Consider the following 15932-nt stretch of genomic DNA (forward strand, 5'->3'; position numbering starts at 1 on the left):
GTTGTTACAAATCTGTTTTGTGATCGGGCGTTGCCTTTGTGTCTAAAAGAGTGTTTAGCAAACTAGTGATCTGGGTTTTGAAAATCGTGATCTTATTTTCCTTATGTAATATAAGTTAAAACCTTCACTCTGAGAAGCTCAAATAACGAGGAGGAGGAACTAAATAGTCTACAAATACAACGAAAATCGACATGGAAAAACCAGTGTGTTTGATGAACTCCATTTGCCTTTTTAAAAAGCGGCATAGTTTTTTTATGTCGAGAAACATTTGACTTTAATAGATCTATGTAGAAGTTTTGAAATTCTAAAATGTTTATTATCAGTATTATTATTGCATTTTCCTCTACATGGTGTTTTCATTCAGTGTCTTCTGAAAGTGGTAAGTAAAGCTCACTTAAGATGTCCCTCCAAGACGCTTAGACTAGTATGTATTTGTAATAACTTAACTTATAGAGTTTTTTTTTTAGAAGTTAAGCCTATGTATATTCACTTTTCAATTACTCAGGACGCTATTAGAAGCTGTCCAATTGCATGAATTAATTGCCCTTAGGCCTATAGCCCGGATTTAAGTATCCACTTGATTTTCAATTTTGCACACCTTGTTAGGCTACGTTTACTGTGAATAATTTACCTTATTACCATCTTCTTGGCCGTTGACCCATCTTATGATGGGAATAGGCTGTGTCAGCGTTAAACAACTTATTTTATTTCCCGCACATGTATAAAACTCACAAGGACTCACAAATTAAAAAAATCTGGTAAGAAAACATACTTTAGGTGCTCATGGCGGTCGCTATGCTACTAATTTAGCTCATCCAAACTACCTTCCAGGAATTCCTTTATTGAGTAGTACCGTAAGGGTTTTACAAAAGAAATTTCCTGTGATGGTTTTCAACATTCTGCTGGCAAGGGTCTTCATCATCATTTGGCTCTACATCACCTCCACATAAATCTCATTGCAACAATCGTTGTGTATCTACATATAGTTTATTAACATAGACGTATCAAACGCTTTTTCAAAATCTGTGTAAACAACGTCAACCTGACCTGAAAAGTACTGAAAATGAGTTATAGGCCTATGTAGTTTTTTATATGAAGAAATATTCTGTCGTAATGTTAACTTAGCGTCTCGTTTTTAAGAACTCCGTGCAATATATCTTGTGACAAATGCCACCAGCATGGATGGATTCAGAATCTTTATTGATCATTAAGTTAAACACATACAGTGCAATAGATCTTTTCATGCAGCATGCAATAAAATAAGGAGAAAACATTAACGGTAGGCCTACCACATCAAATCCAAAGTTAGCAAATGCATATTAGGCCTACTGTAACAAATAAATTAGAGTCCAAGTTTAGCTTATATGCAAAGGAAGACATTAGGTGTTAAAAGCAAGATCTAAAAGAACAGATTATGTGCAAAAAAAGAATAAGTTAGGCCTATTATAGGCCTACATAACAGTGTTCGAACAACAAGCATGAACAACAACATGAAAAATACTGACTAGCCTAACCTTTAATAAAATTAATAAAACATAGATCAGTATAAGCTATCACAGGTACAATGTATCACAGGTTTAATGTAACGTAGATGTAACTAGGCCTACTAAACTGTTCAAACATAAAGGTGAACATGTGCAATAAAGTCAAGGGATTTTCATGATGTCCAAAGTTTTCTATAACAGCTTATGTCAATATTTTTAGAGAGCCTTTGTGACACCTGTTTAGTTATGTTTTCAGCATCATTCTACGGAGGCAGCTACGTGCATGTACCCCTTCAAGATGCAAAGAGCACGACTGAAGTGCAGCTCAAGTTTAGGACCAAGCAGTCCGAGGCGTTATTACTTCTGGCGGCCGGTCGCACTGATTACTGTCTTATTAGACTGGAAGCTGGCAGACTAAAAGTGAGTTTTTGATGCAATTTAGGTTAGCTACTAGTTGCCTATTGACAAGGCAAAATGATTATTTGTAAGGTGTGTGTGAGACAGGTAATTTGTGGAGTCAGATGTGAGGGAATATTAGAAGGGCCTAGTTTGCTAAGTACGGTTTTAATATTGGTTATCGACCAGTGGTAGTGTGTGGGGCTTATGTTCCTCAGGTCCTGGGTTTAGATTCCACCAATCATGAATTGCTTTGAGCAATACGCTATGATAGCATCGTGAACCTCTAGGTTTAGCCTGAATTAACGTGTAAAATGAACTACGTAGGCCTAGATTTCTAGGACGTAGAGGTGGGGTAAAAAGAAGGTTTCAACATTTCTTTTACCACTTAATCCAATGGTAGGCCTAAAACAAGACAGGCCATTCAAATTCAGAGATATGTGGAGAAGGAAGAATTTTTTTGTTTACAACTCTTTAGGCTACATTAAATAAAACTGATGTACGTAAGCATTCTTATTTTTGTAATTAGTAGCATAACCGTCTATAAAAGTTCCTTCTCTGGAACTAATCTACCAAATATATCAAAATGCCACCTCTATTGGCCTACCCCAGGAAACGAATAAATATACACTTTACTTAGGTTAAAGTAATATAAATGTTTGGTTAACCCATTTGATCGTTTTCTAGGTTCATATTAATTTAGGCGCAGGTGAGACGGAAGTAGCCTCCCCGAAGGGTTTGAAGCTTAACGACTTGACGTGGCACCAGGTCGTAGTGTCGAGAACAGATGCTAACATCACTCTGTTGGTGGATCAGATACACGTCACCAGGTTCGTTCTGTTGTAGTCTTCAATTTGTTTTGTTTTAGAATTTAACCATCACTGCTGCATAAGATGGCGGTTACAATATTTTGGCTGTTTTTACGTAGAAGAAATCTATCTCCACTTGATCCTACCTTTAAAACAATAGCTTGACAGCTGAGGTTTGCCACAACGTCAATCAGCTGCAACATATTCATTAGGCAAAAAATGTAGTGGAAAAACTTCCCGTCAAGCTGCCTAAATTTGTGAACAGACTAGGCCTAGGACTTTACCTAGTCTTTAGGCTTAACCATAGTTAGCACTGGTTTTGCCCCTACCACAGGAAAGAATATGTAATACTGTAACTAATTAGGCTACTTCTAGCTTAATACTAATATAACTTATATGGCACTGGACAGTAAATCAATAAATCATAGCATAAAAAAACTATTCTAAAATATGTTATTACAAAAAGAAACAAGTTGTTGAGGGTTCTATTTGTTTTTCTTCTCCGTTAGAGTTTGAAGTATCCGCTCTATACATTCATATCAATACATTTTTGTATTGATAATTGATAGTACCGTATTCAAGATACAACAAGATACAAGAACTTTATTGTTAGTAAAATACATAATATGGTACATTAGTATCTTTACTAATGTACTCGATCTAGTACTCGACTAATGTACTCTACTCAGTGCTCGATTTGTAAAAAATTGCTGGAACTGTAACCTATTTAATGTGATGAGTAACTATTAGGCCTAATGTACTTATTTATGCAAATATTTTTTCTTTCTGAAAGAGAGGTACCGGAACTCAGTTCCGCTGCGTTCCCCCGCAAATCGAGCACTGACCGTATTGATAATATTCTTGTTTTTACTCATCATCATTCAAATTATTAATTTTACTTTTTAAATATAAGCTAAAACAGTAACATATAATATTCACAAGTAGGCTAATGACTTGGATGTACTTTCAATATAAGGTGATTTCACTGACCTAAATAAGGAAGAGTCCAAAATGGCCAAAGAAACACTAAATTTTAAACACTATACAAAAAACATAAACATGATACTTCCTAGTAGTCATTAGGCCTGAAGAAACCCCTCTTTCTTAGTTGAAAATGCTGTCAGTGACAGTGAAATATTCTAATGTTTTGAGTTGGTATATAGTATAAAGTTTTGTGTTCCATATGCTATTTTGGACCCTTTTCCTATTGGGTAAGTGTGCTATTCTCACTAGAGTATTTTCTTATCTAAAATGAAATGTATTAATTTGTTTACTATTAAAATTTGAATTAAAATACAAGTTTTAAGCGTAACAAAGATCAAAGATCACTAGGTTTTTAAAATTAGTGACATTGCTCTATTGATTGAAAAAGAAGAGGTACAAGATCTTAAAAGTCTCAAATGAAATGATTGAACCATATAGCAGTAAACTAATCCCATAGGAAAGTATAATGTTGAATTCTAAGTCCAGATTAATGTGACCGTATTTTAAAGCTAGTTCAATAAATTTGTGGTTTTTGACAGAGAAAAGCTTCCGGGGAAGTTTTTCGAGCTCAACATCCACTATGGGGTGTACGTAGGTGGTCAAGGTGACTTCTCCGAGTTGTTCCTAGGCCATGGGGAGTGGCTACGGGGATGCTTAGCGGACGTTGTCTACAACGGGGTTCAGGTTGGTGCTGTTGTTCAGTTTTACAAGTGCATTTTGTGACAAATCAATCAATGCTGAGTGGTTTTAGTACTCGCCTTCAAATTTGAAGGTTCCTGGTTCGATTTGAATCATTGGTTTTGTACCTAGGTGCCACGATATTAAATGGTAGCAAGACAGAGGTTTGGAAGGTTTCCTTAAAATAAGCGTAACAAATGTGAGTAGAAAACCCTAAATAAACATAAATTGGTTTGTGCTAACCTACGGTTAACGACTCAAAAAATTTGACTTGAAAAGACTGGGTTCGATCTGTGGCACATAAGGAAAATTTAGGGTGTTGAACTCTAAAGTATTGGTGATTTTTCCGTACAAAATGTCACTGGCATAGACAAATCTACGATCCAATGTATGGGTATTGCAGGCACTGAAAACGTTTGTGAATTTTATTTTGGATATATAAATAACTATGATGCAATTGGATTCAAATTACATAAATAAACTTTGGAGCAATTCCTTTAGAAAAATGGGCTATTGGTCGGTGAGGGGCCAAGGACAAATGGAGATTATTTTTTGGCCTCCGGTTTTGATGAATATAAACACTTCGAGTATAAACTCTTCTAGACAGTTTTGTTTGTAACAAATTAAATTTTTGTGATTTTTATTTTAAAAGTTATTCCAGCTCCACAGGTTTAACACTCTGACTGTAGATAGGTTGGTTGAAGATCAAAGATCATAAGTAGACAAACATTTAGATCCATTCCTCAGCTTTTGAACTTGTACTATTTTTCGAGATGTCAGAGTTTTAGATTATTTGACAATATACTTTTTTCTCAACACTACGCTACTTGTCAAATTTTTCACAACTTTGATTGAACCACGATTTTTTTTCTTAACTAAAGTTTCTTTTTTTGTGACATCCACTAAAATATCTTTCAGTTGATCCCAAAAATCACCAACATCTTGGGACATGGTTTCTTCTTCTATTAATGACTCAAATCTATTTTTTAGTTTCAATTGGAAATTGTATACTAAATCCTTATTTTTTTAGTTTGCTGACATCTAATTTTTTTTTTTATAGCATTTGCCTTATTGTTGTAAGCACTAGAAAATAACCTACTCTCAACCACAATCAGCACTTCTTAAGCTTTTAATGTATATTTCTATAATACTGTGTCTGTGTATTTTATCAATCAAAATTTGATCAATTTTATTTCTAGTCTTTCCGTCTGGTGATACCAATGTTTCTTTATGGAAGTTTTTCCTAGGGAACGAGGTGCTTGCAACTGTAAAATGTGTGGCACATGCAGTTCCATTGTTGTTACGGTTACTATGCAAACTCTCTTTTCCACAGCAGTCCTTCCATATATCTTTTTGTCAATTTTGGAATACCATCTGCTAGTATAATTACATCATTAAGAGTTTGACTTACCAATAACTGTTCTAATCGACCATAAAAACATTTTTCTTGTCATCCCTCTTATTCTCTGTTGAAACATAAATGCAGGTAGGTTTTTTTTAAATTTTCCTTTTAATCTTACATAAAAGCTTTCATTCACAACCTCAAATTTGACTACAGTATCTACAATCTTGTTATCGATGGCAAATCCCACTCCTGCTTTTGATGTATGCCATCATCTCTACCACTGTAGTATAACTTGAAATTTCCAACGTTAGTGTTTCCATTAAATAGCCTCCAATTTCCTGCAAGGCTACCACATCCATTTTGTACTTTTCCAGTTCGCTGCTATATCAAGTACTGATGACGCAGCTTAGGTCGTCCAATGTGATCCATCCTGTCCGGGGTATTCCGTAGGACCGATGTAACCAGGTTTGTTTTACAAGCGAGGGTGGTTAGCCCATCACCTCAACCCCCAATATGAATGGAGGGCCTTACTTCTGGTCATTATAGACTTTACTTCAGTACAGACTTTACTTCAGTACTCAAGTACAGACTGTACTTCTGGTCAGCGGGTCCATCGGACCTAGCCGGGAGGACTGACAAGCAGATCCACCGACCTTCCCCATATCCGCCACCCAGGGGACGCTCCGTATACGCTGAAGTAGGAAAGCGCACGGATAATTTATTACCAGATACATAAAATACTAAGACTAGGTACAAAAGATGTTTACTACTAGATACCTTATTTTGATACATTCCTACTAATAAGTTGGTTCTAACTCTTCTTGATTCATCTTATTCAGGCCTTGTCCTTTTTTTTTCTTTCCCCACGTGTCTTCAATCGTCTCACAGTGTTGTTGCCGAAGTCTTCAGTTTCTTCCTCTTGAAGTTTCTCAGAATTCAATCGCCTCATCCATCACCTCCTACATTTCATCATGTTTCTCAAACGGTATTCCATGGATAATCCTTTGGCACTTTTAAACAATCCTCTCAACTATGTGGATCCTTTTGGTTTTACCGAAGCAATAGTCAGGTCTCTGTGTAGTTCTAATCTCTCATTTCCCCAGGATTTGCTACTTGGTTGCTTACTGTAATGATCTTCTGTAGCAATAGTGACAAGAACAGAAGAATTCTGCCAAGTTTTCACTGGTGTTTCATCTTCCAGAGCTGCTCTACATTCTACCCTCTGGAATGGAGCACATACTCTTAACTTTCTTGATTCTATATTCTTCCTCAAAATAATTTTGGCAGGAGAAAAATTTCATCTTGCATTAATTGAATGTGTCAGTGAATAAATTAAATAAATGGTTTCTATGGAGACATAAAATTATGTAGGCCTACTGTCAACATGCTGTTGTTGAAGAACCTTAGACCTTTTACAATGGACATATCTAGCCATTCCATCCTCTATCTATATATAAAAAAGGCAAAGCCCTCACTGAATCACTCATCACTAATTCTCCTACTTCCCATTTACCTAGGAGACAGAAATTTTGTACGATGATTCTTTAGGCATTAAATAGGAAAACCTTTAAGTAGCATAGTTTTTATTCTGATCTGACTTCCAGGCTCCGCCCCAGTGGCTCTGGAGTTTCCCATGTTAACCTTATGAGTATTCATATTTAAAAGTAATTAGGATGTTAACAGCTGTTTCAATTAAACAAGTTGGTTCTAAGATGTTTAATAGCATTATACAGTTTAAGGTTTACCAACAGGTGGCAGCACTTTTAATTATTTGTTTAAATTAATGACAACAGCTAATTTGAACTATGCAGCAACAACAAGCTTTGATAAGCACGGGTATGGCGGCTAATTTAGTTTCCTAAAAAATACTGATGAAGTCAAATGGGACCCAAGGGTAACAGCTAGTTTCTTCTAAGTTTAAGTCAAACTAGGTGAACCTGTGCGAATTCGCACAAATAATAAATTAGGATATTATAGCAACGTCGATAGAAGTTACGTCGTTGTATCGACGTTGGTCTTGAGCTCGATCGTTGGCTATATGCATTCTAAGTTCATTTGCTGTTCATTAGGAGTATTTTGCAGGACGGAACTAATGCTGAAAACTTGCGTGTATGGATTAAAATCAACCAAATGTTGAGTTAAAATGTGCATGAGTTCAGTGCTGCAAGAACCATTAGCTTTGTTTAGCATTCTTCCTTGAACAGCGGTTTTGACGTCCGTAGATATAAATTTGGGCATATGTGGGATGCTCCCCTTCTGACTGTTGAAAGGTGCCAATTGAGTGATAAATTGTGCACCTTATACATTAAAGGCCCTCCACCGTTATGTCCTTCAATTTTAGCTCGAGTGCTGACCATTGTGAGCGCAGAGTTGTATGATCTAATGTTCTCTTTGTAGTTTCTGCTCAAATGATTTGCTCCATTACGTAGGCTCTGGATTAATAGATTTCTTGTGTTGTTTGTGGTAGATTCACTTTTCCTTTATGGCAGCAGAATAAAATCCTTCACCTCGTCCTCTTTGTTCTTCTTTAAAATGTAGCACACCACATTTCTGACATTTTAATGCCATCTCGCCAAGCGAATGCTACTGAATTCTTGTATTTGTCAGTGTAATTTTGTAAGTACACGTTGCCACTAACAGTTCCAGCTCCTCGTCTGGGCTCCTTACGTTTTGCATTGCTTGCCCTATGTTGACTCACAGTGTCCGACCGGCAATATTTCTTTGTCGTCGGGTCCTTGACATGTTTCAACAAAAATATAATGTAAAACTTTTCTCCCATCGTGTCCTGTAGGTAACATTTCTTTGCCGGGTTTCTAATTATTTTTAAAAACATGCAAACTGTTTACATTTCAAAACCAAACAAAACATCTGGGATTTAATTTTTGTTTAAACTAATGTATTGACATCTGTTTCAAAATATAATAACACTCTTTGTTCTTCTTTAAAATGTAGCACACCACATTTCTGACATTTTAATGCCATCTCGCCAAGCGAATGCTGCTGAATTCTGGTATTTGTCAGTGTAATTTTGTAAGTACACGTTGCCACTAACAGTTCCAGCTCCTCGTCTGGGCTCCTTACGTTTTGCATTGCTTGCCCTATGTTGACTCACAGTGTCCGACCGGCAATATTTCTTTGTCGTCGGGTCCTTGACATGTTTCAACAAAAATATAATGTAAAACTTTTCTCCCGTCGTGTCCTGTAGGTAACATTTCTTTGCCGGGTTTCTAATTATTTTTAAAAACATGCAAACTATTACATTTCAAAACCAAACAAAACATCTGGGATTTAATTTTTGTTTAAACTAATGTATTGACATCTGTTTCAAAATATAATAACATTCAAATCAATCACAATGTTATCCTTATGGAAGGAACTTTGAGGGCAGCCCACGCCCTTAAAAAGACATATTTCGAAAATCGAAAGCCAGTTTGCACATCTACACACCTAGACGAACATTTTGGTATATAATATGTGGGGTTAAATCTTAAAACAAAAAAGCCTTATTGTTCACAAAGTTTCATGTCGCGTATTAAATATATAGATTTAGAACGAAAACAAAATAAATGTATTTATTTAAAATGAACCTTCAACATGGGTCACACTAGGCTAGCATCAGCCATCAATTGAAAGAAGCGACTAATCAGCTTAATGTGACCACAACATTTGCAGCTGGCACCAGTAGCTGGCGAGTATTTGTCTGCGGCTGGCGAAGTCAGACATGTAGCTTTTGGGAGAAAAATATTTTGCGACTATCAGGTCACAAGATTATAACTCAAGGTCAAGATGCACTAGCTAAAGACAGCCAAAAGCGTAGTGTGACCACCTCTAGAAGCGTGCCAGCGGCGATCAAAGCAATGCGGTGGTTTGTTTTGTTTTACTGGTTCTATATGATTATGATAGTAATTTGTAGTGTAGAAGTAACTGAGCTAAAGTGGTCGGGGAAGCAGTATATTATTTCTTTTTATTTATATCAAAATTATCCGTGCTTGTGAGAGGTTTCTTCAAGGGAGTATTTAAGATAGTAACTTCAAAGAAACAGATGAGCTGAGACCCTAGTAATAAATCATAAAAATCGTAAACAAACATCTGATAAAACTTTATTTTATGTGCTCCAAACCAACGGCAGTGAATCAAAAGTAATTAATTATTATAGGCTGTACCGAACCGTATTTGTACTGAGTAAAATACTGTACCAAACCAATGACGGTAATTAGACCAGAACCGTACTGTACTGACTTTTTCGGTGCACTGCAGACCCCTACAATATACTTATCATGTTTTACATAATAAACATTTATTGTTATACTAGCTGTGTACCCGTTCTACGCACGGGGATCTTATAATATTCAGTTGAAACCTTCTTATATAACGAACAGCAGTTGGTTTGCATATTTTAAGATATGCTGGCCAAACTATTATACATAGCTTCATTTTATGTTGTTTTTTGTTGTTCCGGATCGGTATGACAATCAATAAAAGGTTAAATTACCTCTGTGTCTGCCGGTCGATCCTATAACGGTAGGCTTACTTTTATTTTTACTATCTGATCTCGTTTGCATGGCTCAATCACGTCCTGGTTGAAGTTCGTTCGCTACGCTCACTCACCTGTATGTTGGAGCTCGTTCGCTGCGCTCACTTTCCTTCAGGTTAGCTCGTTCGCTACGCTCACTTGCCTTCAGGTTAGCTCGTTCGCTACGCTCACTCGCCTCCAGGTTGCAAATTAACTGTTGTCATAAATGTAAAAGAAATAATAGTGCTAGTGCTGCACCCTGTTGGTAATCCTTGTAACTTTAATGCTATTGAACATCACAGAACAGAACCAACTTGTTTAATTGAAACAGCTGTTAAGATTCAATAATTTCATTTCTCATAAGGTTAACATGGGCTTCCAGAAATTCCACGTCAAAAATCGACAAAAACTTGATTTTCAAGGGTTTACTGTTAAATATCTAACTGTCTCATATTCGATGAAATACGTCTAAAACCATCTCATATATGTATAGTATTTGGAAAATAAGTTTCAGGCGGGACAGTGCTATAGTTATTGAGGAGTAGTTGTAATAAAGTGCGTATTTTAGCGTTACCAAGAGAATGACAGATAGACAGACAGACAGACAGACAGACAGACAGACAGAAATTGAGATAAGGTTTGATTCGGTTTCTCTGACCTATGAAATGTAAAAATAACCAAAAAGTTCATTATTCTAAGCAATGTACAGACAAAACTCTAATTTTATTTATATAGATTTTGATTTATCTTTTCAACATGAAATTGTAAAAATGTACCTAATTACATTTTCTGATTCCATTCTTGTAAAAAACTTAAAAAATAAATCCCCTTCAATTTTTTTTATAAATCATGAGACGAATCAAACAAAATATCAGTTGAACTTATTTCTCTTATGTTTTACATGGTTTTGTCACAGGTGCTACAAAGAGCGAGGCAGCGTACTGGCAAGTCCGACGCACAAGGTGTGACGTGGAACTGTGCGGCAGAGTTTGATGCCAGCTTGGAGCAGGACATTAGTTACGTGGAGGATGGTGCCTATATAGCTCTGCCCAACATCATTAATCGAACTGGAGTCAGGTACATGTAATCTTTTTCTAATCTCTTCCTAGGGCCAAGCTTCAGCCTTTGTTTTGCCTCTGACTGTTGACGGACTTAGACATCCCATTTCACTTTATTTTAGAGTTCTGGGTTCGAATTCTGCCAAATGAAACACCACTGGTGTTGAAAAAAATCTTTAAAAGCTTGTAGCTGTGTACAAAAGGTTCTGACCAGGCGATTTGGTGCTAATTTAAGTTGTTGTCAGGCAAGATGAGTATTTTCACTTATTGTAGAACTCTTTTTTACTGGTTTTATTTACATTAAAAATATTATTGACTTTTATCCAACAGTTTTAAGAATTAAAATGGCAAATCTTTGCCAAATAATTTCCACCCCATAGCGGATTGATTAGCATACTGTAGTTATGAGTATATTTCTGAATCCTGATTACACTGTTACAATTGTATACGGGATAAATAATTGTAATGTTACTTGGTGATATTGTTGTAAGAAAATTCATCTTATTATTATTGTTAGCTGCTCATTTTATATTTTAAGGCAAATTTTCAAAAGAATTTAGAATTTTTATGTTTTGGAATTGCATCTCCAAAACTCTACTATCTTATTCATACTGTTTTCAAGAGCTTGCAAGAACAAAAAACTGCAATGACATTCCAATTTACCAGAAACTTGAGCAATATTTTTCTTTCCGCAGGTGGGAAGTAGAGATCAAAACATCATTTCTACAAGGAGTGTTGCTGTATTCCAGTGGCTTGTCTCCGGGTCGCAGCGATTATGTCGGTGTCGAGGTGTGTTTTAGTTTTTTTTCAATTAGTTTATAATCTAAATCTATATATTAATAGGCAAACATGTGTCTTGAAAACCTTTTTTCTCAGTTTGTGTGAATCACAGGGAAAATCTGCGCATATTGTTAGAGAGATATTTGCCTGTAGATGTGCAGAATCCCTTAGTAAATTGAAATAGGCTAAAAAATAAGCAGAAAAAATTTATTTAAAATAAACAAAATAACATTGGTCTTATGGGTTGCCATGCTGGGGACGAAATAACAATGAAATATTTAAACAGAAATTCAAAACAAATGGAAGAAAATTCAATCACATGTTTTATTTACAGTGTGTGGTGAAAATAGAGAAGTTTGCACAATAATATTTTTGGTCGAGTTTACAACCACAAAGCGACCACTAGTTATTATTAATTTTTAATTTTAGCCTATAACTTATAATATTTACAGTAAAAAAATTATAATTTATAAATATTTTTTTATAATTGTATAATAATTTATAAAAAATGTATAGGCCCTAATTTAATTATAATTTTTTATCAATTTTTTTTATAAGTAGGGCTAGCCTTAGTTGAATCAATTAATTTCTTAATAAGTTAGGCTTGCTATCTTAATCTTAGGTCGCATCAGGCTTATTGTCATTTTTATACTGTAAGCTGTCTCATAACTATTTATTTATTCGTAAAATAAAATTTAGTTCCCAGGCGTTAACGGTCATTGCAATTTCTGATCTGTATTTAACAATACTAAGAGACTGCTTTTCTTAAAGTTAGTTCTTATATTCTAAGTTAGCTTTTACAATTGAGTACTGATCTCAGGTGGTGGGAGGGCAAGTCAGGGTAACCCTGGACAAGGGTAACGGAGCCGTTGAGTTGACCAGTGACACGGGCGTCAGTGACGGAGTGTGGCACAACGTCGCAGTCAAACTGACACCTTCCATCATTGACATCGCAGTGGACGGACACAGTAACTCACTGCGGCTGGCTCACAGCGGGAGTCGATACTTCGATCTGTCTGACACGGTAAATAAAGCTGGCCATGGTAATATAAGGATTTCCTAAATTTCTGTTTGTGCACTTTGCTGGTACTAATGTTAAACAGCTGCCATCAAACTTTGGTTTAGTAGAGATAGAATCTTGCTTATGGAACGACCGTGCGCTTTAATATACTTGTGACGAGCAAGGAAGAGCCTTAACAGCGAGCACAGTGCGACAATTTGTAATGCACAGCTCACATGGTCTTCCTCCACAGTGAGCTTTGTAGTACATGATGGCGAGTGGGGTAGTTGGACTCACCAGATAACAGCCACTAATATTACAATGCATTGCCATGTAGATCACTGGTTCGGTTCAACAGACACCACTTAAGTGTGCCATGGAGTGAGTGTATCCTCTGTTATGCTTAGGACTCTTAGAGTTTATATAGAAAATTAAAACAGCGATAAATTGTTTAAAGAATCATTGTGGACAATTTCCATAAAGAAAATGACAGAAGAACCAAGTACTACTAATAGATGTTAAAACAATAAAATGAATACCTAAAGTAGTTAAGGAATAAGAATAGAGCATAGTTTTGAGGCCAAAATCCTGCCTCATTATTAGAAAATTGAAATAATGAAAAGCTATTAAAGGAATTATTGCAGAAATTTTCAATCACAGTTTTCATAGTTCAGGATCTGGGTTAACAATATGAGTACACAAACCCAGCCAAAGAACCTAGCCAAAGCTGGAAATTCTCTTTATTCCTTGATCTTGAATGAACTTTATTTCTTCTGTTATATTGTTATTTATACAGCAATGGTGTTTGTGCAGGTATACATTGGTGGTATGGAGCTTAACAAGAGGGCCCGGGCATTAGGACAGGGCCTGAAGGCTGCAGATACAAGCTTTAAAGGCTGCATGCGACTTTTGGCAGCCGACGGTAAACGTTTTGGCATCCCTAACGCCAAAGTGACACAGGTAAGCTATACATAGGTAATATTTAAACATTGCATTGAATAGAAGTTTTTCATGGGAGACAAACGTTTAAGATATTTTAGCTGAAATCGGAGGTACCGATCAGCTTTGAATCCAATGGGACTGTTTTCTTGGCAACACGGTACATAACTTAACTCCCAACCGCGTAGCACTAAGCGTGATTTGGAGCACTACCTCGAGAGCAGTTAGCTGCAAACCATGCTGCCGAACTGGTCTATAATTTACACTAGAAATGTGGAAAACACTAGTTTGAGTTATGCTACCAAGTTTACTGTTGATGACGACAGTTTATGGATTGAGTGTGAGTTTGAGTTTGAAGTTCTAATATTTTACATCTAATCACAGGGTATTCTGCCTGAGTGTGTGTGGTCGTACATGTGTACACAGAACCCCTGTGCTCCGGACGCTAAGTGTGTACAACAAGGGGTGGATTCTTTCCGCTGTGAGTGTTTACGATCACACTGTCTTAAAGAGGACTACGCAACATCGTACAAGGTATTTTTGTACATTTTATTTCGTCCTAGTTTAGATTGGTTAGAGGTTATTGTTTGTTGAGAGGTTGGGGCTTAAGGGTTTAGTTTTATGTACTGTAACAATTTTAACAATCATAAAGCAGTAATAAACGGCTTTCTTCTTCATGTTTTATGCAGGGCTAAAGTAGTTATTTTCACTCCTAGGGAGTACATTTTTCTTGATTTGTTAACTAAATTAATCAAAATCATTCTAAATGTCATCAATCATCATTCAAATCAATAAAAAAAAAATGAGAGTTTGTTATTTTGTCTATCATCCAAATTGTTCTTAAACTTCATTTTGTGATTGGAGAGAGTCTCTTGATGGGCCCTTTAGATGGACATGTTACATACTATTTAAAAAAATACAATTTAGTTTTGTCATTGACTTATTTTGGTAGACATATGAACATGCTGTAACAAAATGAGCCATTGAGGAAGTTTGCTACTTTCAAGCACCTATTTCCTCTTTCGGCAAATTTCCCCTATTAGTTTTTAAAACGGTGATAGTTAATTTAGCTTAGTATGCTATGATTACAATGAGTTTTCTTTTAAGTTTAACATAGTTAAAAATTGTCTTGTTCGGCCAGAAATCATTAATTAGCATCAGCATGGTCTGTTGGGGGCTCAAATCAATGTTCATATTTGCTCCAAAAACGGGCTAAAGCTTTAACTTTGGATCATATACTTCTGTCATGTCAAAGGTTATGTATGTTTGGTGAATTTGTCCACTGTCTCGTTGTCTTGTAAAGGTATTCACATCCCTATTGATGACAGGTGTTCTCCAAGACATCGCAACTTGAGTTGGTGGAGTTGTCGCCAGTGAGTGTGGTAGAAGGACAGAACGCACTGTTGACCCCGGCGCACATGAACGTAGTGCTGGACTATGCCAAGTACGGTGTGAGGGACTCCGGCGTGCTGTTCCTGACTGTAGGTGCGCCGGAACATGGCAGACTGGCTGTGGAAGTGTGGGAGAGGGGGGGACAGGGGAGGGACCAGCAGGTGTTCACACTCCTGGACCTGGCCAAGGATAAGGTAAGCAACTCGAAAATTGATGTAAGTTCTAAAATTGATTCCTTGACAAATTGTCATTTTTTTTATGCCATGGCAAAAGTTGGTAACGTTTTGGTAAAAATATAGGCCTACTTTTTTAATAACCATTAAAATGTATAAATAATAACATTAAGGGTATAAAAATAATGTTTTGAAAAACTTTATAGAGTGATGGGACAGGAGATTTTAAAATGTGAAATCATCTGATCAAAGGAAGTTAGATTACGTTTTAGGGCTGTGTTAAGTTAGGTTAGTTTAGGTAGAGTGAAAAGCCAACCTAAAAACAAAAAACAAAACTGACCATTGTAATTTTTTAACTGAACCGGGATGGTCACGAATGTT

At 36.2% G+C, this 15932-nt stretch overlaps 1 protein-coding gene across 1 annotated transcript in view; it reads left to right on the forward strand.

The window, feature by feature from the left end:
* The window catches only part of LOC128996616 (chondroitin sulfate proteoglycan 4), a 57865-nt gene continuing 41933 nt past the window's right edge, over window positions 1-15932 (forward strand). Inside the window, exons 1-10 of the mRNA XM_054422021.1 lie at window positions 1-379; window positions 1729-1904; window positions 2568-2710; window positions 4213-4357; window positions 11126-11286; window positions 11963-12056; window positions 12868-13071; window positions 13861-14007; window positions 14371-14520; window positions 15315-15572. Of these exons, the coding sequence (XP_054277996.1) occupies window positions 310-379; window positions 1729-1904; window positions 2568-2710; window positions 4213-4357; window positions 11126-11286; window positions 11963-12056; window positions 12868-13071; window positions 13861-14007; window positions 14371-14520; window positions 15315-15572 (1548 nt within the window). The 5' untranslated portion in view covers window positions 1-309. The remainder of the gene's footprint in view (window positions 380-1728; window positions 1905-2567; window positions 2711-4212; window positions 4358-11125; window positions 11287-11962; window positions 12057-12867; window positions 13072-13860; window positions 14008-14370; window positions 14521-15314; window positions 15573-15932) is intronic.

The sequence above is a fragment of the Macrosteles quadrilineatus genome, unplaced genomic scaffold (assembly GCF_028750875.1).
Source record: "Macrosteles quadrilineatus isolate MER2022 unplaced genomic scaffold, UCM_ALF_1.0 Scaffold_6__1_contigs__length_79288215, whole genome shotgun sequence".
NCBI classification, from domain to species: Eukaryota; Metazoa; Arthropoda; class Insecta; order Hemiptera; family Cicadellidae; genus Macrosteles; species Macrosteles quadrilineatus.